A 25,404-nucleotide genomic window follows, 5' to 3' on the forward strand; every position below is an offset into this window, starting at 1 on the left:
CCTTTCAGTTTGGTATATGTCGGAGTTCAATGTCAGAAAAAAAAATACTAAAAAAAATCCCTACCTACCTACCCACTTTACCTGGGTCGGGTTATGCCAAACAAACATTTTTAAGGATGGCCTCATGCACTGTATCCTGTAGCCTTTGCAGGACAAGTTTGTCAATGATCTGCCATCACAATGGTCTTTAACATGCAAAGCACAACAAGTCTGTCAGTGTATAAATGATCAAAGCATTCTCTAATTAAAGAACATTGTGACAATTTACACTAAGGCCTTTCAATTAGGCCTTTCAATCACTTTGTAGCAGGGACTTTCTATAATAATCGTATATCTTCAGTCCCTTGAACTCAAATGCCTATTTTTAAAACTTAAAGTGTGTTTTGCAAAGAAAATGCATTGTATATAACAAACCACATAATGTTCCTTACAAAAAATAATATTATTTATGTTGTTTTATTTCCATAAATTTAATAAATAAAATAGTTTGTTTAAACGATGGTTACTTCACTATTGTGTCCCCTTTTGTCACATATCAAGATATACACACAAATTAATATATCTTAGAGATAATTTAAAATGTGATTTAGGCTTAAGGTTATATTTTTATTCTATTTAAAACCAAAATTTAGTAAATAAAATCAGCTATTATCAAAAAATTATTATTTTTACATGTGTCCATTCCAAGCTTGTCCCCTCCGTCACATTTATTTAAAAAAAATGTTAATAATTGACATGAGGGATAAAATAGTGATGTCATGTTGAAGTAGTTGACGTCACCATGCGTTATTTTTGTCACATGGATATTGTTGTAGCTCCAGGCTTTTTCCGCTCCATTTTGGGAAAACGCCACACTGGAATTTTGGGAATTTCGCGTCGTGAAAACCCTCATTTTGAAAAAAAATTAATCGCAAAATTGGCTCAATTGGGAAAATTTTCGCATGTAAATAGTGTTTTTTTATATTTCAAAGAAGCCGTAAACTGGTAAATAACGACTATTTGGATAACTTATTATTAAAATTTTACAAAATATTATAAACATGTGTGATAAGTTCAGGTTTTTTAATCTGAATTTGGGGAAAAGGCTTGGTCTTTTTTGAGGTGAAAAAAATCGCGCGCGAAGCGCCGGATTTTGTGGAAAATAAGGAAAGTCTTAAATAATCATTAACATATTTTACAGTTTTTAAAACAAATTCAAGGCAACAGATAATTTAATTATGCAATACTTTCAATTTTCTACACCGGATCAGGTCAACTTATATATTTATATATTTTAAGGGTAAAAAATAAAAAATAAAAATTTTTTTTTTTTTTTTAAATTGGGAATTTTTTTTTTCAATTGGGAAAAAAACAACCAGATTTGCATTGGGAATGGGGCCGAATTTCGGACCCGTGGCATAGGGCGGAAAAAGCCTGAGCTCAGAGGGTTTTCTATGCTCTATTTTTAATACATCTGATTTTAGGTGAGTACATGCCATATATTAATGTTTTGTCCACTCAGTGCGACCTTTATGTAAGAAACCAATTGTATATGCAAGCATTTTTGATTGGTATGCAGTTCATAAGTATGATTTGTAAGCATGTTCCTCAGTTTCATTATTATAAGGTACATGTAGTTCAATGTAGCTTGGGTGATATTAAATATTGAAAAGGTCCCTTTCGTCACAGTCAATTTTGTTACTATATACATTGTGCCGTGGAATATTCATGGAAAAGATTGTTACGGAGGGGACATAAAACCAATAAATAAGATGTTAACTAGCCTATTTATATATAAAGTGAACATGGTAATAAAAAAATAACTGAAAGGCATAATTTCTAAACAAGTTATAATAAATTAATGTTTTTAAATAGAATTCTTTTTTACCATATTTTCGAATAAAACACATCAGATGAAATGTCTTGTGAATTTTAAATTTAGGTAATGTCTTCAAAAAATGAATCAGAAAAAAATTCTTCTTACTGTCTCCGTAAACACTCGTATGTTTTCGGCTAAGACCCTCAAGTGAGGAACTTATTCTCACATGAATATGCAAACAATAATGAAAACTATGTCGTAGCCAATGCTTAGCAATTTTGCTTCAATAATATTTTTTTACATGTTTTACGACACTGTCATGTTTATTTGCTATGGCCTTAGGGCTACATCCCAGACCAAAAATCACTTCTAGACGTTACCAAATTAATAACTATACGTGGAGTGCAATCGAAAAGCCCTTAAACTGATAATTGCATATAATTGCTTGCATGGCACGATCGCTCCGATGTATAAATATGACAGACATTCGACACTGCTTTTTGAATTAAAATTTCATTTTTAGCTCATCTATTTAAAAAAAAAAATTATGAGCTATTGTCATCACCCTGGCGTTGGCGTAGGCGTCCGGTTAAGTTTTGCGTTTAGGTCCACTTTTCTCAGAAAGTATCAATGCTATTGCATTCAAACTTGGTACACTTACTTACTATCATGAGGGGACTGGTCAGGCAAAGTTAGATAACTCTGGCGTGCATTTTGATAAAATTATGTGCCCTTTTTATACTAAGAAAATTGAAAATTTTGGTTAAGTTTTGTGTTAAGGTCCATTTTATTCCTTAAGTATCAAAGCTATTGCTTTCATACTTGCAACACTTACTAACTATCATAAGGGGACTGTGCAGGCAAAGTTATGTAACTCTGACTGGCATTTTGACAGAATTATGTGCCCTTTTTATACTTAGAAAATTGAAAATTTGGTTAAGTTTTGTGTTAAGGTCCACTTTATTCCTAAAGTATCAAAGCTATTGCTTTCATACTTGCAACACTTACTAACTATCATAAGGGGACTGTGCAGGCAAAGTTATGTAATTCTGACTGGCATTTTGACGGAATTATGGGCCCTTTATACTAAGAAAATTGAAAATTTGGTTAAGTTTTGTGTCCACTTTACCCCTAAAGTATCATAGATATTTCTTTCATACTTGGAACACTCGCAAACTATCATAAGGGGACAGTAAAGGACAAGTTGCATAGTCATGGTTGTCATTTTTACACTATTATGGCCCTTTTTATGACTTAGTAACTTTGAATATATGGATAAATTTTGTGTTTATCCACTTTACTTCTAAAGTATCAAGGCCATTGCTTTCAAACTTCAAATACTTTCATGCTATCATGAAATGAGGGTACTGTACCTGGCAAGTTGAATTTTACCTTGACCTTTGAATGACCTTGACTCTCAAGGTCAAATTATTAAATTTTGCTAAAATTGACATAACTTCTTTATTTATGATTAGATTTGATTGATACTTTGACAAAACAACTCTTACCTGACATACCACAATAGACTCCACCCACCCGAATCTCCCCCCCCCCAATTTTTTTTTTTAAAGATCATCTAATAAATGACCACCACACCCTAACACAAACCCCCCCCCTAACCCCCCCCCCCAATTTTTTTTTTAACATGGTTAAAAAACAAAAATATTTTTTTGTATTATTTTATTTTTGAAATACTGTCCAACCATCCCACCCAAGAATCCCCCCCCCCCCCCAAAAAAAAAGTGCATTTTATATATATTTTTTTTTTGGAAGAAACTGTCATTAAATGACCACACCCCCACACTATACATCCCCCTCCACTCCACCCCTCCCTCCTTTGTGATTGAAATTGAGATAGGTCCCTTCACCTTTAAAAAGAAAAATAGATGAGCGGTCTGCACTTGCAAGGCGGTTGTTGATTTTGGCCTAACTCACAAAGAGGCTCAGAATATTTATATTATTCAGCATATTTTGGCGAAAAAAGGCGCAAATTGGGGGGGGGGCTACAGAAAATTTTAACTCAGGGAACCTTGAAAATAATCAAATATAAAATATTTTATTCATGTTGCATCTTTGGGCTAGTTTGCCCATTCTTGTCTAATGCATGCAACCGAAATTGCCATGTACATTTTGAACCAATAATCAAATAGATACATGTACATCAGTGAAATACTATGGTAACTACAATAGAAATAATACTTGAGTATAAACAGATGTGATACACTGAGATAAAGATATTGACTTAGTCCTAATGTATTTCAGGCTGTTACCATAAATAATAAAGAAGTAATTTTTTTGAGCTTTAAAGATTTTTTTTACAATAAATAACTAAAAAAAGTTTATCAATTATAGAATAATGATTGATTTAATATATAATAGCTTAAAGTCTTCCTTTGTGGTGTTTAAATGCTATAATTTTCAATCGACCCGGTTTTTACCGGGTATTGACCACCGGCCCAGTCAATACTCAATTGACCGGTCAATATGCCAACCCTGGTTTATTATGAGTTCTTGCTAATATACATGAAGCCATATGTACATTATTTCATTATGTATTCTGCACTAAGTGGGGCTAGCCACTATTTTAAACCTCAATACCTGCATAGAATTTGTGTGCATAGATTTCTAGCTGACACAGAAACAAGAATTGCTCTTCTGAAATGTTTATTGAAATTTTTAATAACTACTTACAGATGTTGTGGCATATGCAGAGGTGCGGACTGGCAATGACAACCGCTCGGAGTCTGTACGGCGGGAGCTTGAACAACTGGGGGCAACTGTGGTGCGGAAATTTGAGGACAACGTGACCCATGTTGTGTTTAAGGAAGGAAGTAAGAGGACCCTAAACAAGGCCACGAAAAAAGGCGTTCACCTAGTGTCTGTCCTTTGGGTGGAAAAGTGAGTATCCAGATTTTTTTTCCTTTACGGTAATTGCTGTTTATCATTAAGACGTCACAAATTAACCTCTAAAGATGTCTGTGTGATGACTGCAGCCTGCATGTATGATTGTTTGCCTTACAGTTGCAAGTTGAACCAGGAGAGGGTCTCAGAAAGGATGTATCCTGCAGTGGTTCCTCACCTGAAGGGGACGCCACTCCTCATGACCAAACTCAAGGTAAGTAAGAAGTCAGGTGTTATATTTTTCAATTCTATGAGAATATAGTTGCCCTTTTTCCATCCATTATAATTATGTCCTAATAATAATTTTGATGGAATGGACTTTGCATGGGTTTGAAAAAAAATCACCATTATTGTTTCTGCCATTGATTTCCATCCTTCCATCTGTGTATTTTGTGCTCCTCAATAGTGGAAAGCATATAGTCACCTCTTTGTATGGATCTGAAACACATTTCCCTGATAATCATTTGTACCATTCACAGTGTATGTCAGTCTGTCCTCCCGTCTGTCAAGATCTTAGGCACAAGTAATCCCAGTTTGATGAAACTTGATATATATCAGGTTGTTCTGGTCTAATGATTTTTTATGGGAGTTATTGTCTTATGATTATGCTAATTTTCATTTCTGTTGGAGATCTCAGGCCCTTATGATGGGAATGTTATATGCATAATTTCTTTAACCCTTTCAGTGCGGGAACCGAATTTTGAAGGCCTTTGAAAACAGTTTGGATCCAGATGAGACGCCACAGAACATGGCGTCTCATCAGGATCCAAACTGTTTGCTATTCTGATAGTATTCTTTGAAAAAATTGAAGAAAATGCTAATTTTAGGAATTCAGCAGATGACATTTTAGAAGACGACAAATTTCCCAGCATGCAAAGGGTTAAAGAGCACATGTTCATCCTTTTCTGGTCTTACAGATGTATTGAAAAAGTGTATCCTTGGGGAGCATCTAGCCCTGGTATTCTTGTTTTTGAAATAGTTTTTCACTAAACATGCTCTTCAAATATGATCATAAAAAACGTTATTATGTGAAGTTAGATTAAGACATCATGTAAATGTCAGTATTATTAAAAGTAAAAATTCAAAATATAAAACATAAGAGAGGTTTGCGTTGTTGTTTTTTCTAAAAACCAATTTTGCACAGGTGGGATTTCCACCTAGTACTTGAGTTCCTCCCACAGGCAAATTGAATGCCTTTCAGTAAAAAAATTAAAAGCTGGATATTTCAGGTTGTTTTCCAATTAAGTAAAAATTGTGTGATTAAAATAAGTCAATTAGGTAGTAGTGTTGGGGCTTACTCCAGCTGCAGATCAGGCGAGGAAGATCCTTATAAATTTGGAAACATGTTGTTTTGGTTGTTCAGAAGGCTAAGTCAATGCAGACTCTGGAATTTAAGGAGGAGCTGACCAACAGTTAGGCAACAGTATGGAGCCTTTCTATGGAAAATGTGGACGTTGTGCATGTGTGTAAAGTGTCGTCCCATATAAGCCTGTGCAGTCTGCACATGCTAATCAAGGACGAGCTTTTCCGCCAATCCTGGATTTTTCGCTTAGAAAGTCTCACATCAAACAAACAATTCTCAAAAGTGGAAAGTGTCGTCCTTGATTAGTCTGTTCACATATATGCATTAAACCCCATATTCCCAGAGTAAGGCACACATGTTGTTTTCATTGTTCAGAAGGCTAAGTCAATGCAGCCTCTGGACTTTGAGGAGGAGCTGGCCAACAGCACGGAGCGCTTAAAGCGTAAACGTAAGAAGTTGGAGGCCATCAGTAAGTACCTGTCCTCCCAGGACCAGACACCCTCCAGTGCACTGAGGTCAAACGTGCTCGTCATGGACACGCAGCCCAGGTCACCGGTAGGTCAGGGTGTTGGGATAAGTCTGTAACTTTTATTTTGCCCATTTGTAGTGCCTGAAAATAAAATAAAAAAATTCTAAAAAGATCCAAGTTGAAAGGAGTACTTTCTAATCCTAAAATACTGATGAGTAGCAAACAGCATAAAACCTGAACAGCCTGTGAGTGACTGTCAGGCTGTTCTGGTTTTATGCTGGTTGAAAAAGCCATTCCCACGTTGCCTCTGATAAGATTACAGTTACTTAATATTTACATAGTTATCAACATTTTATGATTTTCTTTGTTAAATTTGTACGCTAATAGTAGTCAAAATGGTCAATAGTTGACTGTCTCTGCTACTGGGGATGTTTTGATATCTGGCTAGTGTTGGAGGTTTTCTTTTAACATCTCAGGCTGTGAGATTTTTATAAAAATAAAATTTCACATCAATCCTGGGTTCAAACACACATTTCATGCAATTGTAATGATGATGCAATACAATAACTATATTGTTATACGTAAACATTTATAGTAGTGGTATGATATATGTGCTTAGTAAAACAACTGGCTGTTTTTATTTGATGTCTGATATGACGTTTTTAAGCTCACCTGTCACGAAGTGACATGGTGAGCTTATGTGACCGTGTGATATCCGGCGTCCGTATGTGTGTGCGTGCCTGTGTGCGTGTGTCCATCAACAATTTGTTTGTGTAGACAGTAGAGGTCACAGTTTTCATCCAATCTTTATGAAATTTGGTCAGAATGTTTATCTTGATGAAATCTGGGTTGGGATTGTATTTGGGTCATCTGGGGTCAAAAACTAGGTCACTAGGTCAAAAACTAGGTCACATAATAGGTCAAATAATAGAAAAACCTTGTGTAGACAATAGAGGTCGCAGTTTTCATCCAATCTTTATGAAATTTGGTCAGAATGTTTATCTTGATGAAATCTGGGTTGGGATTGTATTTGGATCATCTGGGGTCAAACACTAGGTCACTGGGTCAAAAACTAGGTCAAATAATAGAAAAACCTTGTGTAGACAGTAGAGGTCACAGTTTTCATCCAATCTTTATTAAATTTGGTCAGAATGTTTATCTTGATGAAATCTGGGTTGGGATTGTATTTGGGTTATCTGGGGTCAAAAACTAGGTTTATAGGTCAAAAACTAGGTCAAATAGTAGAAATACCTTGTGTAGACAGAAGAGGTCACAGTTTTCATCCAATCTTTATGAACTTTGGTCAGAATGTTTATCTTGATAAAATCTGGGTTGGGATTGTATTTGGGTTATCTGGGGTCAAAAACTAGGTCACTAGGTCAAATAATAGAAAAACCTTGTGTAGACAATAGAGGTCACAGTTTTCATCCAATCTTTATAAAATTTGATCAGAATGTTTATCTTGATGAAATCTGGGTTGGGATTGTATTTGGGTCACCTGGGGACAAAAACTAGGTCACTATGTCAAATAATAGGAAAAACTTGTGTAGACAATAGAGGTCACAGTTTTCATCTAATCTTTATAAATTTTGGTCAGAATGTTTATCTTGATGAAATCTGGGTTGGGATTGTATTTGGTAAGTCAGGTGTGCGATTCAGGGCCATCATGGCCCTCTTGTTTGTAAAAGTGACAATTCAATGCAACCCGAATCCTATGACTATGTAGTGCAAGTGAAAGAAACATAATGTCTTATGCAATTTCATGCTTTTGAAATACAAATCCTATGATAAAATGGGTAATGTTTACTAATAATATATCAAATCTGCACAACATCTTATGTTAAATATGATGTAATGTTTGTAGAAGGAAGGGTTTGTGCTCACCCCTATTCGGCTCACTATACCTGACACGCCTCCCAGTATGAGAGAGAAGCTCAAGAAACTGAAACTGGCCAAACAAGGTAACATTACAATATGATTGATAGTATATATTTAGAAAACTCTTCAGAATAACTATATTGGATTAACCACTGTAGAGTTCAGTGATTTTTTTATGCCCCTGAAGGTGGGCATATAGTGCTTGCACTGATTGCACTGTCCGTCTGTCTGTCTTTCCATCCATCTGTCTGTCACACTTTTGCGTTTAGGTTTCCGAAAAATGCTCATAACTTCTATGTCGCTTCATATGTAACCTTCATATTTGGTATGCATGTGTATATGGACAAGGCATTTCCATACGCACACAAATTTTGACCTTGAACTTTGGGTCCGTGTTTAGGTTTTGTAATCTGCATTTAGGTTTTGCACAAGCGTTTTTGGGAGCATATTTCTTCCGATTGAGACAGCTCTTGTTTTGTTCAAATTTTGGGCCTGTGAGGGGACCCATTCCCAATGGAAACAAGTACTAGTAGGGTATATGTTTTTTCCAAATGGTACCTACAAATTTAAGGTTAACACAAAAATAATTAAAAATAAATAACTTGTATCAACAACATTCAGTTTATGTCCAATCCAGCTTTAATAGTTGACCTGTAGTAAATTCACATTTAAATCCCTTTTGGTCTCAAATTAAAGTGTTTGTTAGCAAAAAATCCACAACAATCATTTCCCAATTTTAGTCAAAACCATGCAATGCTACCCAATCCAAAGGGATTCCCAAAATGGTGAAAAAAATTCTGAAGATTTTTGGTGATTTGGTGTCAATTGTGTCCAACTCGGTCATTCAGTTAGTCCACATACCATTTAACAGGTTTTTGAAGGTAATACTTCCATAATTCTAAAGCAATTAAATTCAAAACATTAAAAGGTAATCAGCATGAAATTTGTTTTCACTTTCATTATATAATATGACTGGCGTAGTGGATATGGTGTCCCTTGATAGACCGGGAGGGTAAGGGCTTGATCCCCACTTTGGGAGGGCAATCTTTAGATCTCCTTCAAAAGCCACTAAGTACTGGTTAACCTAGGAAACAGACTCTCTAATGTCTCTATTAGCCTTTGGCTTTTGATGTCATCAAGCTAAAATAAATAGGTTGAAACTTAATATGACTTACAAAAAATAAACATTACAATATCAAAGTGGAAGATTTCTCTTATGCCCTGTATTGGGACAGCTCTCATTTGAGTGCTATATGTGTAACAGAAATTTCAAAGCTGCATAATTGTAACAGTCATGGCATTTTGATACAGTAAGCTTTTAACCCTTTGCATGCTGGGAAATTTGTCGTCTTCTTAAATGTCGTCTGCTGAATTTCTAAAATTAGCATTTTCTTCATTTTTTTCGAAGAATACTATCAGAATAGCAAAAAGTTTGGATCCTGATGAGACGCCACGTTCTGTAGTGTCTCATCTGGATCCAAACTGTTTGCAAAGGCCTTCAAAAAAGTTGGTTCCAGCACTGAAAGAGTTAAGAAAATGTTCCATGATTTAGCACTGGACAATAAAAGTCTTTTCACTGGTTTGATTCAGTTGAAAGTGGGGCTATGTTTGAAGCTGATATTGATGCAGAGACAGAGGAGAGACAGGCCTACCTTAAACAGCTCCAGAAAAATCTCTTCTGTTAGTATTTGTTTATTTGAGTCACGTTCTGAGAACACTGGGCATAATGCATGTGCGTAAAGTGTCGTTCCAGATTAGCCTGTGCAGTCCGCACAGGCTAATCAGGGACAACACTTTCCGCCTTAACTGGATTTTTCGTGTAGAAGAGACTTCCTTTAAACGAAAAATACCATAAAAGTGGAAAGTGTCGTCCCTGATTAGCCTGTGGGGACTGCACAGGCTAATCTGGGACGACACTTTACGCACATGCATTATGCCCAGTTTTTTCAGAACGCGGCTCATTTAATTGTGACAGTGTGTTACCCAGACTGCTGTCTAGCATTTTCTTCTAAAATTCTGAACATTCATATTCATCTTCCAATGATACAGTGTTTGTAAATTTTAAGAGTGTACTGATAAGAACACAAGTTCTACTTTGGCTTGAAACTTTTCTTCTTGTTTTGAAGACAAGTATGCGTTATTCTTGATTTTTGCATAGCAAGGTCATACTTTTTGTGAAGGATACCTTCTTAGGCTAGTGCTTGATAACAAGTGTTTATGTACTAGGAGAATTTCTTGATATGTGTACGAGACCTGTAAAGATCTTGCATAAGAAGAAAAAGTGGCTATGAAACCAATAATATTTGTTGGAGACTAATTTTCATTGGTTTTAGTGGTTCCAACAAACATTTAAGTGTGTAGCCTTTTATCTGGCATTTTAATTAAATTCCACGTCAGCAAATATAAATTTAACTAGAGTTATTCTGCTGAATAATGTTTCCAACATATTTGATTATTGATGAAATACCCTTTGCAGTTGAAGATCCAGTCAGAGATAGTTCAATTGATAAAGATATCATGCAGCTGGCTGAGAACATCACCTCCACACTTAATGACAGTATTACATCTAGTCCAGGCAGCTTTGGACACTCAAGTGGACACTCCAGGAACTCTCAGGAAATAAACCGCGTCGCAAAGCCAAGAGTAGATTATAATTTTATGCAATCAGAAAACCCATTTTCAGACAATATTGTGAAACATGGTATAGGTAAGAAAAAAAGCATTGACAAAAATATTGAAAGCAATGATGATGAAGTTCTCACAATTGTAAGAGAAAAAATGACTACCAATGCAAATGGAGAAGATAGAGCATTAAAAGATTTTTCAGATATTTCTCCCATTATCCCAATAGCTGGTGAAGCGGGAAATTATTCTAAAGGGAGAATGTCTAGTACACAAATTGATAAAAAATCTGAACCACCCGTTAGCATCGAGGGAAACGTGAGCAAAAGTGAAGCAGAAAGGCATTGTAATGCTTACATGTCCTCAGAATGTGCAGTTACTGAATCAGCTGAACTTTCAAAGGAAAAGCTCAGGAGAGCACCTAGAAGAAAGTCAATGATGGAAACAAAAGACAAGTTACCAGATTCACATGCGAAGATAAAATCTAAAAATAAACAGCAGTCTGTTGAATTTGATGATAGTTTAGAACGTAAACAAAATGAAACAGGGGATGATAAAAGTAAAAATGATATAGAAATCATAGAAATCCCTTCCAAGATAAACAGAAGGCGGTCAACACGAAGAATGTCCATAAAACAGGTTGTTGATGAATTGGATGAGACTAATTTGGTAACAGCTAGTCAGGTTGATAATGTAGACCTTGAACCACAGAACAACAAAGTTGCACCAAAACCTGGTAAAAGCGATGCATCTAAAGACCACAAGGATATGTCATCCAAAGCTGATGATAAACTGGAGGTTGACATAAATCAAACTCTAGATGTTAAAACAAAAACAACAACTACTGGGAAAAGATTGATAAGCAATAGATCAAAATCATCTTCTGATCTTACATTGGAGACAACAAAGAAACCAATTAAAGGAAGGCGAAGTATAGCTGTTGTTAATTCACAGAAAGTAAATAAGGATATCGAAGCTCATCTAACTGGGGGTCCTGATGTGTCGAAACCTGGTAAAAAGACAATGAAAAGAAAGTTGATGTCTTTGACTGATCTAAATGATCAGCATTCAGTTCTGGTGGAGCCGACAAAGTGTTCAGAAGTTGAAAGGCCGCAGTTGGTGCCAAGTCAGGGAAAAAAGGGTGTTACCAAAAATACAAAAAAAGAGACAAAAGACCTAAATGCTAAACGAATCAATGTAAGTGAAGATCTTGAGAGTGTTGCAAATGGAAAAACCCAAGCAAATAGGCAGTCTAAAGTTGTATCTAACAATATTGTTGATAAAAAAGGTAAGAAATATGAAGAAAAGACTGGTAGTATTTCAAAAAAACAAAGATATACCAAAAGTATAGATGATGTTGACTATGGGTCTGCGAAAGGAGCAAAAAGCACAAATCCCCCAAGGGAAAACACCTCGAAAAAAAAGAAAACTCTTGTTAATGATACCTACATTGAGGGTGATACAACTTCTTGTGAAAGGAATATTCTCAAACCTAGTCAGATAACACAAATTCAGGACATTACAACACAGTTGAATCTCACGAAGGAGAATAGTCTTGTTTGTTCAATCCGTGAGACAACACTGTCTATGTCCATGTCACGCGCCTATACTGACTCTAACATGCCCTCTGTCCTTCAGCCGGGTCGTAAAAGCGTTAATAAATTTAATTTAACGAAAGAAAGGACGAAAACCAAGGGAAGAAAACAGAGTGCCTCTAAAACTGCCTCTGAGTCTGGGTCAAACCAGACTTCCTCGGAATCAGACTCTAGTGGGAGAAGGGGCAAACTAAACAGTTCTGGCAGCAGAAAAAATATACGACCTTCCATTGTTATGACAAGTCTACATTCACAGTGAGTACCTTTTCTGTCTTAATGAACATAAATAATTTTGCCCATTTGGATAACATCACAAACTAACCGAATTTCATAAGTTACCCGATGCTGTTTGGTTTATTTCATGCTATATTTTAAATTATATAATGTAATACAGAAAATAATCCAGGAAATAAACCATATGGTGCTGGAATATTTGTATTTAAATGCATGAACAATTATCCAAAGCATCAAAAATGATTTCTTTTCAATGTGATAATGCTATCAGAATCACTGAATAAAAAGGTTACATTTTTGCACTTACATTCCAACAAGGGCTTATAGAACCATGGATGGTTCCCTTTCCAGTGATATTATGAAATGTACTCACATTAAAAGCTAACCAATCTCCTCTATATCATCAGTGAGCAAGATGTGGTGATATCAGTGGTCAAGAAGCTTGGAGGGTTTGTCATCTCTGAGAACGTCAACGAGACAACCACCCATGTGATCTGCGGGGAGCCACGTAGAACACTCAATGTGCTGCAGTGTCTGGCTAGAGGGATATGGCTTGTCACCAAGGAATGGGTGAGTTGAGGACTGTAGGGAGTTACTGGGCTGGTCTTTAAATTACTTTTTCTGAGCAGGAGCCCAGGGCTCGACATAAAAGGTAGTCCGAATGTCGGGGACAACCAAATTGTTCGTTCGGACAAGTAAATAAAGAATTTGCTAGTCCGACGGGACAAGTGGTCATTATAATTGTATAACTTAGAAATAATGCCTTTAAAGCCATTATTTCTGTGGAGATATCACTTAACTTTTCCGAGTATATTTTGTATACGTTTAATCGTCAAAGCCCGAGATATTCCGATAGTTCCATGTGATGCATGAACTACACTGTACTGTTCACAAGGGAAGCAACCCTTAACAATTTTTTTCTTTGCCAAGATAACAAGAATATTCTCCCTTGTAAAGAATATGCATTTTACAACACCGGTACACACCGATCTTACAGACAATTTACGTAGTGACGTTATCTCTATGTATAGAATGATTTTGTTTTTTAAAATATCAGTTAAGTACTGTACATATACATCACTTTTAACATCTTCTGTTTTTTGGTGGCAACACACAAGTTTTTGTCAGGTATTATGGCTTTGTATAATGTTTAAAAATCAATAATCTTGAGTTTACCTGTTATTCTAGTCAGTTCTTTTTGTATTGAAATTGCCTACAATTATGTTTACATGTAATTTGAACGATTCAAGTCTTTATGATTTGAGCATTTTGTATTATTTCATTATTTTGTAAAGTACTGAGCAGAATAAGATATAATGGTCAGGACAAGTTGCTTTTTGGTCAGGACAAGTGAAATTTTGGTCTACTTGTCCGACTGGACAAGTGGCTGGACAAGTGGCTTCAAAAGTTAATGTCGAGCCCTGGAGCCTGGTAGATTGTTGGGTTTTATCCAGTTATAAGTGTTTCTTTTCAGTTCAGATAAAATTAAATTATTGTTCAGTTGGGTTTATGCATGCTTAAATGGACAAGTGGTAAAGGCAATGGTCCTTTGATCTTGATGAAAGAGGTTTGAAATCTGATGGACACTTTAGTACATTGAGAACTGGTTGATAGACTGATAGTCTCAGGTAAAACAAACATTTGTGTGTAGTGTATGTAGAGAATATTTGTTGAGTTAACTCTTTCAGTGCTGGAACTTTGAAAGGCCTTTACAAACAGTTTTGATCCAGATGAGACACCACAGAACGTGGCGTCTCATCAGGATCCAAACTGTTTGCTATTCTGATAGTATTCTTTGAAAAAAATCGAACAAAATGCTAATTTTAGAAATTCAGTGGATGACATTTTAGCAGACGACAAATTTCCCAGCATGCAAAGGGTTAAATACATAAAATCACAGAAGCAGGATAAGGGCCATTTTATTGTGATCATTGTCAATTTTGTATTCAATGTTTAGTTCAGTGATATTTTTTTCTATGCAAAAAGGTGACTGCTTTCTTTCTAGTAGTTGATTTCTTATTGTTGTCAGTGAGTTTCATTGATGTCACTATGTTTCATTGCAGGTGTTGAGGTCACTGGATAAAAGCTGCTGGATAGCGGAGGAGGAATTTGAGGCCCATCAATTCTTTCCAACTTGCAAGGTTTTAACTTCTTTGATATTTAAATTTCTTCTGGTTTTCAGAGGTTTTCCATAAGAATGCTTAGAAACAGGATTGTTTTTATGACCCGGAAGGAGGGCATATAGTGATCGGACCGTCCCTCTCTCTCTGTGTCTTTCCATCACACTTTGCATTTCGGTTTCGCATTTCGGTTTCGAAAAATGCTCATAACTTCTATGTTGCTTCAGATAGCAACTTGATGTTTGGCATGCATGTGTATCTCATGGAGCTGCACATTTTGAGTGATGAAAGGTCAAGGTCATCCTTCAAGGTCAAATGTCAAATATATGGCTTCAAAGCGGCGCAGAAGGGGGCATTGTGTTTCTGACAAACACATCTCTTGTTTTTATTTATTTTTTGCTCATGGTGAGCTTTTGTGATTGCTTTTTTCCTTGTTTGTTGTCCTCTGTCAACATTTGCCTTGCAAACTCTTTACTTATAAGTCATTCAGCATAATTTGCCCTTTCTTCAAGAAAATTGATCAGAATATGTGTTATCCTGGCTGAGTTTGAATCGAGATCACTGTGTTAAATTAAAGAAAAAACTTGTGATCACTCTAAAGGCTACATTTATTGCCCAACCTTCAAGAAACTATAGTAAGAACATTTGTCCTGATGATATCCTGGCCAAGTTTGAAAGTTGGTCACATAGGGTAAAAAACTATGTCACTTGGTAAAACTAGAAATGGAGCAGCAGAGGCCGACGAGTATCCCCACACCGCATGTTTTACCCAAGGGCGCCCCAGGGTTGGTAAATGGGCCATGCATAGTTGAGATTGATCCTATTGTCATAAGAGATGTTCAGTATCAATTTTGTAGTAAATCGATGTAGAAATTAAGAAGTTAATGTAAAATAACCTAAAAAAATGACCCATTCCCAACCCAACCCCCATAACTTTTGACCCAAGGGTCAGATCAAATTTCCAAATAGTGCACTGTCCCACATAGGCTTATAGCTACCATGTGTGTAAGTTTCAAGGTTCTAGTGCTAATATTATTGGAGGAGATAGTGGCCAGGATGGACGGACAGACGGCAGAGATAACCACTTAATAGATATCAAACTCTAAACGCGGACCCTGAGTTCAAGGTCAAGGTCACAGGAGTAAAAAAAATTATACGCATGAAAAGGTCTTGTCCAGATACACATGCGTATCAAATATGAAAGCAATATCTGAAGGGACACAGACGTTATGAGCTTTTTTTTAATCACGGTGGCAGATTTCGAAACCTGAATGCGGACCCCAATTTAAAAAATTTAATGCGCATGGAAAGGTTTTGTCCAGATACACTTGCGTACCAAATATGAAAGCAATATCTTAAGGGACACAGTAGGTATGAGCCTTTTTCGAATCGCGGTCACAGATTTCGTAACCTGAACGCTGACCTCAAGTTCAAGGTCACATGGGTCAAAAGTTTTATGCCCATGGAAAGGTGTTTTCCAGATACACATGCATACCAAATATGAAAGCAATATCTGAAGGGACACAGTAGTTATAAGCCTTTTTCGAATCGCGAAAGCAGATTTTGAAACCTGAACGCTGCCCTCAAGTTCAAGGTCACAGGGGTAAAAAATGGTATTCACATGAATAGGTGTTGTCTAGATACACATGCATACCAAATATAAAAACAATATCTGAAGGGACACATTAGTTATGAGCCTTTTTCTAATCGCAGTCACAGGAAAATCTCTGACCTGGCCCCACCCCAACCCCCATAACTTTTGACCCAGGGGTCAGATCAAAATTCCAAATAGTGCACCGTCACACATATGCTCATTCATAGCTACCATGTTTATAAGTTTCAAGGTTTTAGTGCAAAAGTGTAGGAGGAGATAGTGGCCAGGACGGACGGCAGAGATAACCACATAATCCACACTTTCTCTCCGAAAAGGGTGGGGATAATAAAGGAAAAAACTTTAAACACTATAGAGTCCACATTTATGGCCCAATCTGCATGAATTTGGCCAGAACATTTGTCTCAATGATATCTCGATTGAGTTTGAAACTGGGTAATACCGGATAAAATATTTGGGCTACAATTACAGAAAAACTTAGAAAAAAAATTGTGCGTGGCTTGATATTCCTTATTCAAAAGTTGCCTCTGGTATTGTTTGCGTCTTTGCTGGTGTTCCACTCATAGAGTATTATTTTGTGACTTTGAATACTTTTTTTTGCACTGCGATATTTTAAATGCCTCATCCATACCACCATAGTAAATTATGGCTTGGAATATTATGACTTAATCTTTTCAAGGATGTCAACTTTTTATGTCCCCCACTATAGTAGTGGGGGACATATTGTTTTTGCCCTGTCTGTCTGTTGGTCTGTCTGTCTGTTTGCGCCAACTTTAACATTTTGCAATAACTTTTGCTATATTGAAGATAGCAACTTGATATTTGGCATGCATGTGTATCTCATGAAGCTGCACATTTTGAGTGGTGAAAGGTCAAGGTCAGAGGTCAAATATATGTGGCCAAAATCGCTCATTTTATGAATACTTTTGCAATATTGAAGATAGCAACTTGATATTTGGCATGCATGTGTATCTCATGGAGCTGCACATTTTGAGTGGTGAAAGGTCAAGGTCAAGGTCATCCTTCAAGGTCAGAGGTCAATTATATGTGGCCAAAATCGCCCATTTTATGAATACTTTTGCAATATTGAAGATAGCAACTTGATATTTGGCATGCATGTGCATCTCATGGAGCTGCTCATTTTGAGTGGTGAAAGGTCAAGGTCAAGGTCATCCTTCAAGGTCAGAGGTCAAATATATGTGGCCCAAATCGCTTATTTTATGAATACTTTTGCAATATTGAAGATAGCAACTTGATATTTGGCATGCATGTGTATCTCATGGAGCTGCACATTTTGAGTGGTGAAAGGTCAAGGTCAAGGTCATCCTTCACAAGGTCAAGGTCATCCTACAATGTCAAACATCATATAGGGGGACATTGTGTTTCACAAATACATCTTGTTAGTAATACAGTTTCTTTTGGGTTTTATCCTTAACATACCAGTATTCATCCCCAATCCAGTCAATGAAACTTGTGTTTGACTGCTGATACAAATTCTTGCTTGCAAGTAATTTAGTAATAAATGTTTATTTAAACTACTGTGAAACCATTATTATTCGTCAGACATTAATTTTCGTCTTTTTCGTCCTTCGACCGATGGACGAATTCAAGATCCTAACGAACAATCATGTCCCATATTTGAAACAAATAAGACTGAATTACCATAGGCATGAGGCATTTAAATCCAGCGTAATCCACGCATATACACAGGGCTCGAAATTAACACTCGCACACTCGCAAAATGCGAGAAAAAAAGATTGCAAGGTAAGTAATAAGCCACTAGAATTTTTGGCAAGTAAAGAAATAATAAAAAAAAACGAGTTATATTGCTAAATGCGTTCCACGGAGTAAACGCTAAACCTTAGGTCAATTTTTTTAACGTCCGAATACCCATATGCGGAAGCGCGCACCTTGTTTGTAGACTGGTATACTTATAGTACAGATACCCGGATGGTATTGATACAAAGAACATGAAACAGTCGACTATTCACACTCAAGTTAAATCCGGTTTTGACACAAAGGGGTGTACATTATACAGTGTACTGACAACTGACATTTCCTGTAAAACGCGAATGCAATAAGGCTGTATCGAATGCGTCGACTTCGTTTAGGTATAATAGTGTTGATTAGCACTAATGGTTAACAACTTTATTACCCATTGTGTGTATTGTGTTTTTCAGGGGTGTTGAAGATTATACAGCCAACACGTGGCGAATCCGGATTAAAGACAATACTATTAAACGCAATTAAAATATGACGATGTGTCATCAACACCTGACTGAAATATATTCTGCGCTTTTATTACAAATTAATAAAGAACATATTGATTTGTGTTTGGTTGTCCATGATTGTAATGGAAAAAGACTAATTGGCAATTGGCTTCGTTGTTTAAAACACTCGTTAACGGTTATTCAGTCCCACTTATCCGCTAATCATAACAAAGAACGTGTCAATGACATAAAATAATAAGGGACAGTTACTATCACCTGAAATAACAGACTTGTTAAATGGCATATGCCAAACAAGGCCCACCTCCTGCAAGTGACTACCAAGTGTCACCCCTCTTTCCCCAGCACGATTTTTTCGCAACCGCGTATTACATGTATTACAAACATTACAAACAAATCGGACGCTTTTTTTCAAAACCAGAAATGAACGAATTTAAGTGCTGATGAAATAGTCATTTTTTACAAAGGACGAAATTTCGTGCTGACGAAAATAAATGGTTTCAGGGATTTTTCACAGCATTCATCTTTTGTTTACCACACAACATTTGTGCAACTCTTTCCTGACCGGTTATACTTAATTTATACAAATATGTGATGTAAATGCTTTATAACTACATAAAAAAAAAACAGTCAGCTTGTGTTTGTTTAAAAAATCTATCATAGTTTAAAATGGGGCTTAACATTTCAAAACCTTCTGTGCCAAACTCGGATAAGGAGTTTCTTACCCCCACCCACAAATTTTCTCCTCAAGTTTACATTGATCGCAAAAATAACCCCTGCGGCTTCGAATCGCTTAAATCAGCGAAATCATAGAAGATTTTCACCCTTTAGCATGTTAATGAAAAATTGTCGGAACCAATGATATCTGCTGAGTTTGTAATGGGATCAGGTGTGTCAAAAACAAGCTCATTTTTAGCTCGGCTATTTTCGGAGAAAACTCAAGGTATTGTCATAGCCAGCTCGTTGTGTCATGTCGTGTCTGCCGTCCGCATCTTGCTAAAACCTTAACATTTTGTCAAGATTTTGAAAATTGGCTCTAAAATAAAAGTGCTTCAACCTACAACTTTGAAACTTCATATGTAGCTGCATCTTATAAATTCTACATGCCACACCCATTTTTGGGTCACTAGGTCAAAGGTCAAGGTCACTGTGACCTCTTCAAAAAAAGATCTGTCAAGCTTTCATTAATTCAAAACTGCACCCACAGCTGAGCGTGGCACCCGTTATGCGGTGCTCTTGTTTAAATTAACTAATTAGCTTATGAATAGACTACGGGCCTCATTTATTTCCCCATGATCTTGCTCAGAGAATTTTCTTCTAATGATATTTTGGCTGAGTTTTTTATGGTTTATGAAGCCCTCTTGTTTAAATGTTCTTGTATAATATTCATTTAAACATGAACAGTACCAATCTTGATAAATTGCATTTGGAGAGATTGGAGTATTCAGAATAAGAACTGAGTATTGTCTTTAATAATTTAAATTTGAAATTTATTGAAACAATTGTGTTTCTGAATAGAGTTTATGCAAATACAACTTATATCTTTTGTTCTGGTTAATATTAACCGGTGATTTCAACTGTTTAAACATGAATATTTTTCCATGCAAACAAATCATATGCTTGATTTAAAAATAATTTTAAGAAGTGTAAGTAACATTTGGCTAATTGAGCTTCAGTTAACACTACATTACAAATAAACCACTTGAATCATTTCAAAATACATCACAAATTTTGCAAATGCTCTTTATTCAAATTGTATCTCCCTGTCGGCAGGTGTCTCGTCTAGAGCGAGAGAGGACGTCTGAGTTCTATCGGCAGACGTTATTCTCCAGCACGGGCCAGGTGTACATATCTGGGCGGGCCTCTCCTCCCAGGCAGCAACTGGTACAGCTGATCAAGCTTTGTGGAGGACAGGTGAGTCAATTGTGTTCATACATGCCATGTATTCAATGAGGACAGGTGAGTCAATTGTGTTCATACATGCCATGTATTCAAAGAGGACAGGTAAGTCAATTGTATTCATACAGGGCATGCATTCAAAGAGGACAGATGAGTCAATTGTGTTCATACATGTCATGTATTCAAAGATGACAGGTGAGTCAATTGTGTTCACACATGCCATGTATTAAAAGAGGACAGGTGAGTCAATTGTGTTCATACATGCCATGTATTCAAAGAGGACAGGTGAGTCACTTGTGTTCACACATGCCATGTATTCAAACAGGACAGGTGAGTCAATTGTGTTCATACATGCCATGTATTCAAAGAGGACAGGCGAGTCACTTGTATTCATACATGCCATGTATTCAAAGTGGACAGGTGAGTCAGTTGTGTTCATACATGCCATGTATTCAAAGAGAACAGGTGAGTCAATTGTGTTCATACATGCCATGTATTCAAGGAGGACAGGTAAGTCAATTGTGTTCATACATTTCATCTTTTCAATGAGGACAGGTGAGTCACTTGTGTTCATACATGCCATGTATTCAAAGAGGACAGGTGATTCAATTGTGTTCATACATGCCATGTATTCAAAGAGGACAGGTGAATCAATTGTGTTCATACATGCCATGTATTCAAAGAGGACAGGTGAGTCAATTGTGTTCATACATGCCATGTATTCAAAGAGGACAGGTGAGTCACTTATCTTCATACATGCCATGTATTCAAAGAGGACAGGTGATTCAATTGTGTTCATACATGCCATGTATTCAAAGAGGACAGGTGAATCAATTGTGTTCATACATGCCATGTATTCAAAGAGGACAGGTGAGTCAATTGTGTTCATACATGCCATGTATTCAAAGAGGACAGGTGAGTCACTTATGTTCATACATGCCATGTTTTTAAAGAGGACAGGTGAGTTAATTGTGTTCATACATGCCATGTATTCAAAGAGGACAGGTGAGTCAATTGTGTTCACACAGGCCATGTATTCAAAGAGGACAGGAGAGTCACTTGTGTTCATACATGCCACGTATTCAAAGAGGACAGGTGAGTCAATTGTGTTCATACATGCAATGTATTCAAAGAGGACAGGTGAGTCAATTGTATTCATACATGCCATGTATTCAAAGAGGACAGGTGATTCAATTGTGTTCACACATGCCATGTATTCAAAGAGGACAGGTGAGTCAATTGTGTTCATACATGCCATGTATTCAAAGAGGACAGGTGAGTCACTTGTATTCATACATGCCATGTATTCAAAGAGGACAGGTGAGTCAATTGTGTTCATCATTGCCATGTATTCAAAAGGACAGGTGAGTCAATTGTGTTCACACATGCCATGTATTCAAAGAGGACAGGTGAGTCACTAGTGTTCATACATGCCAGGTTTTCAAAGAGGACAGGTGAGTCACTTGTGTTCATGAATGCCAGGTATTTTAAGAGGACAGATGAGTCAATTGTGTTCATACATGCCATGTATTCAAAGAGGACATGTGGGTTATTTGTGTTCATACATGCCATGTATTCTAAGAAGACAGATGAGTCAATTGTGTTCATACATGCCATGTATTCAAAGAGGACAGGTGAGTCACTTGTGTTCCTACATGCCAGGTTTTCAAAGAGGACAGGTGAGTCACTTGTGTTCATGAATGCCATGTATTCAAAGAGGACAGGTGAGTCACTTGTGTTCATGAATGACAGGTATTCAAAAAGCATGGACAACAAGTGAGTCACTTGTAATCATTCATGCCACATATTCAAAGAGGACAGGTGAGTGAATTGTGTTCATACATGCCACGTATTAAAATAGCATGGAGGACAGGTGAGTCACTTGTGTTCATACATGCCATGTATGCAAATAGCATGTGGAGGACAGGTGAGTCACTTGTGTTCATACATTCCCTGTATTCAAATAGCATGTTGGGAACAGGTGAGTCACTTGTGTTCATACATTCCATGTATTCAAATTGCATGTTACGGACAGGTGATTCACTTGTGTTCATACATTCCATGTTCTCAAATGGCATGTTGGGGACGGGTGAGTCACTTGTGTTCATACATACAAAATATGTATTCCAACATGAACCTAAGTGAAAGAATAATTTGTCTCTGCAACATTTAGTTACATTTTGTCTCATCCCAGGTGACGGGACAAAGGGACAAAGCCAACCTGTATGTGGGTGGTGATTTTCATCCGGGTCTTACCTGTGTCAAGACAAGCTGGATATTAGGTAAGAATGCCTTCTAGTAGTAACGCTGTATCACCAGAATTCAGGGGTCATATTTTAAATCCCCAATAAACTCCTACCCTAAATAGTATTTTGCATGTGACATTGAACTGAGTAGAGTGAAGGTGTTTTTCACTGGGCTCTAAAAGATGCAGGAATGTCCGTGGAAGGGTTGTCTCCTTTATGTTGTTCTAGCTCTTGTAACTCAACTAACAAGTCTTCCATTGGTGTTGACCTCTATCTTTCTTTTCTTTCAAGATTGTGGTCCAACACTGAAATTCATATACAATTCACTTTATATCTTATACAAAACCCTAAATTATATTTACTATTAAAGCTACAATTTGATTTCAAGCCTGTTCAACATTGAATGCATACACGTTTTCTATTTATTTGTTTCCAGACTGTATCACTGCTCACAAGTTACTGCCCTTGGACCAGTACGCCCTTGACAGACCTAAACGGGAAAGCAGTCCGGTTTACTGAGATTTGACTGTAACAAACAGACTGCAATGCCATCTGACTCGAAAAAATGTTTAAAGTTATTTCCCTTTTATTAATATGCACTCTACATACCCAAGCAACACGGTTCAGCATACTAGCTTTGGTGTGACCTTAACAGATTTTATTCAGTGAAACTTTGTTGAAACAGGTATTTTATACTTCTGACAAATGAAGTGTACATAAGCATGTTTTCATACATGGAGTGTCATGTATTACACAGTGTACTATACATGCTAGGTGCAAATTAAAAAAATGTATTCTCTTACATTTAAAGATTGGCTTTTGCTCAAATCAGACTGCAGCATGCTTTTCATACATTTTAGCCTTGAACTGAGAAAACTGGGCTTAATGCATGTGCGTAAAGTGTCATCCCAGATTAGCCTGTGCAGTCCGCACAGGCTAATCATGGACAACACTTTCCGCTTTTATGGTATTTTTATTTCAAGGAAGTCCCTCCTTACCGAAAATCAAGTTTAGGCAGAAAGTGTCGTCCCTGATAAGCCTGTGCAGACTGCACATGCTTATCTGGGATGACACTTTACGCTCATGCATTAAGCCCAGTTTTCTCAGAACAAGGCTCTTTTTAAAAATTGTATAGGCTGGTCGTGTAAAACTAACGAGCATGAAATGTTTGTAAAAAAGGCCTTTGTATGTCATTTGTACACATTCTGACCATTCTCATTGAGATTTACATAATGGTGCATTTTTAGGTAAGATAATGAAAAAAAAAGTTGGTTTTATTAATGAATTATTTGAAAGTAACAATAGAGCTTGATATTCCTATCACTAGTTGTTTGCTTGTGGAAATGAATTTATGAATAAAATCTTGCTTTATTTAATTTAATTAAGGCCCTTAATCACCAGATTTTATTTATTATTGTCCCCTAGCGGTTTCACCGGAGGGGACTTATGGTTTGCGCTCTGTGTGTTCGTCAGTCAGTGAGTCTGTCACACTTTTCTGGATCCTGCGATAACTTTTAAAGTTCTTAACATTTTTTCATGAAACTTGAAACATGGTTAGATGGCAATATGGACACTATGCACGTCATTTAATTGTGTTCCTACATCAAAAATTCTGGTTGCTATGGCAACAAATATTTTAAAAAAATATGACAATGGTGGAGCTGGTAGGGGACATATATTGCTTGGCAATAGTCTTGTTTAATAATGCATGTTATACTATTTCATGCACGTAATAGATTAATATTTTCAATATTGTTTTCCCTTGTGATATATGCATCAGTTAAGTGTTTTCTAAATACCGTGTTTGTGCATGTAACAGGTTCATATTCCAGTATATTTTTAAAGAAAATTGTTTGTATCTGATACCCAATTTCTAGTGAATTATGATGTTTAATTTGTACTATATTTATAAATATTTTTGATATACGTTAATTATTGATAATGACCAATGTCTGCGTGATTGTGTAATACCAGTATTTGTTCATTCTACTTGCATATTGACTTGTTGATCCAATAAAATTTCAATGATTATATGGAATGTTTGTCCATCCGCATTAATGAATATTTATTTGCAGAAATTTGTCCAAGTCCGCTTGAATATAAAATGCCACGATAACATACAGCCTATATTTTTTTGCAACTTTTGTCTTAACTGAGTTTCAATCTTTATGGCATAAAATACCAAAACTGAGTAGGCAGTTTGAAGTAGTAGTACTACATGTATTACAAATGATTACTCTTTAAAAGCATTTAATGTCATTTAGCAGTCGTTTAAATAAAGCGGAACTGGTTGTGGCTGTGATTTACCACAGAGTTCCAGATAACTTATAACTCTTTCAGTGCTGGAACCCAATTTTGAAGGCCTTTGCAAACAGTTTGGATCGAGATGAGACGCCACAAAACGTGGCATCTCATCAGGATTCAAACCGTTTGCCATTCGGATAGTATTCTTTGAAAAAAATCGTAAGATAATGCTAATTTAAGAAATTCAGCAGACGA

General features: G+C 36.5%; 1 protein-coding gene across 4 annotated transcripts in view; it reads left to right on the forward strand.

Annotated features, from left to right (window-relative positions):
• LOC127862023 (uncharacterized) overlaps positions 1-24,936 on the forward strand; it is a 339,308-nt gene extending 314,372 nt beyond the window's left edge. For 3 of the 4 annotated variants that reach the window (XM_052400951.1, XM_052400950.1, XM_052400948.1), the window contains exons 2-12: positions 4,492-4,696; positions 4,820-4,913; positions 6,378-6,557; positions 8,336-8,432; positions 9,940-10,029; positions 10,826-12,821; positions 13,208-13,370; positions 14,864-14,941; positions 20,534-20,674; positions 22,854-22,941; positions 23,342-24,936. In XM_052400951.1, the coding sequence (XP_052256911.1) occupies positions 4,854-4,913; positions 6,378-6,557; positions 8,336-8,432; positions 9,940-10,029; positions 10,826-12,821; positions 13,208-13,370; positions 14,864-14,941; positions 20,534-20,674; positions 22,854-22,941; positions 23,342-23,424 (2,976 nt within the window). In that variant the 5' untranslated portion in view covers positions 4,492-4,696; positions 4,820-4,853 and the 3' untranslated portion in view covers positions 23,425-24,936. The remainder of the gene's footprint in view (positions 1-4,491; positions 4,697-4,819; positions 4,914-6,377; positions 6,558-8,335; positions 8,433-9,939; positions 10,030-10,825; positions 12,822-13,207; positions 13,371-14,863; positions 14,942-20,533; positions 20,675-22,853; positions 22,942-23,341) is intronic. The other variant, XM_052400949.1, reaches the window with a different exon arrangement.
• Positions 24,937-25,404: the final 468 nt, after the last annotated feature.

The sequence above is a fragment of the Dreissena polymorpha genome, chromosome 16 (assembly GCF_020536995.1).
Source record: "Dreissena polymorpha isolate Duluth1 chromosome 16, UMN_Dpol_1.0, whole genome shotgun sequence".
NCBI lineage: Eukaryota > Metazoa > Mollusca > Bivalvia > Myida > Dreissenidae > Dreissena > Dreissena polymorpha.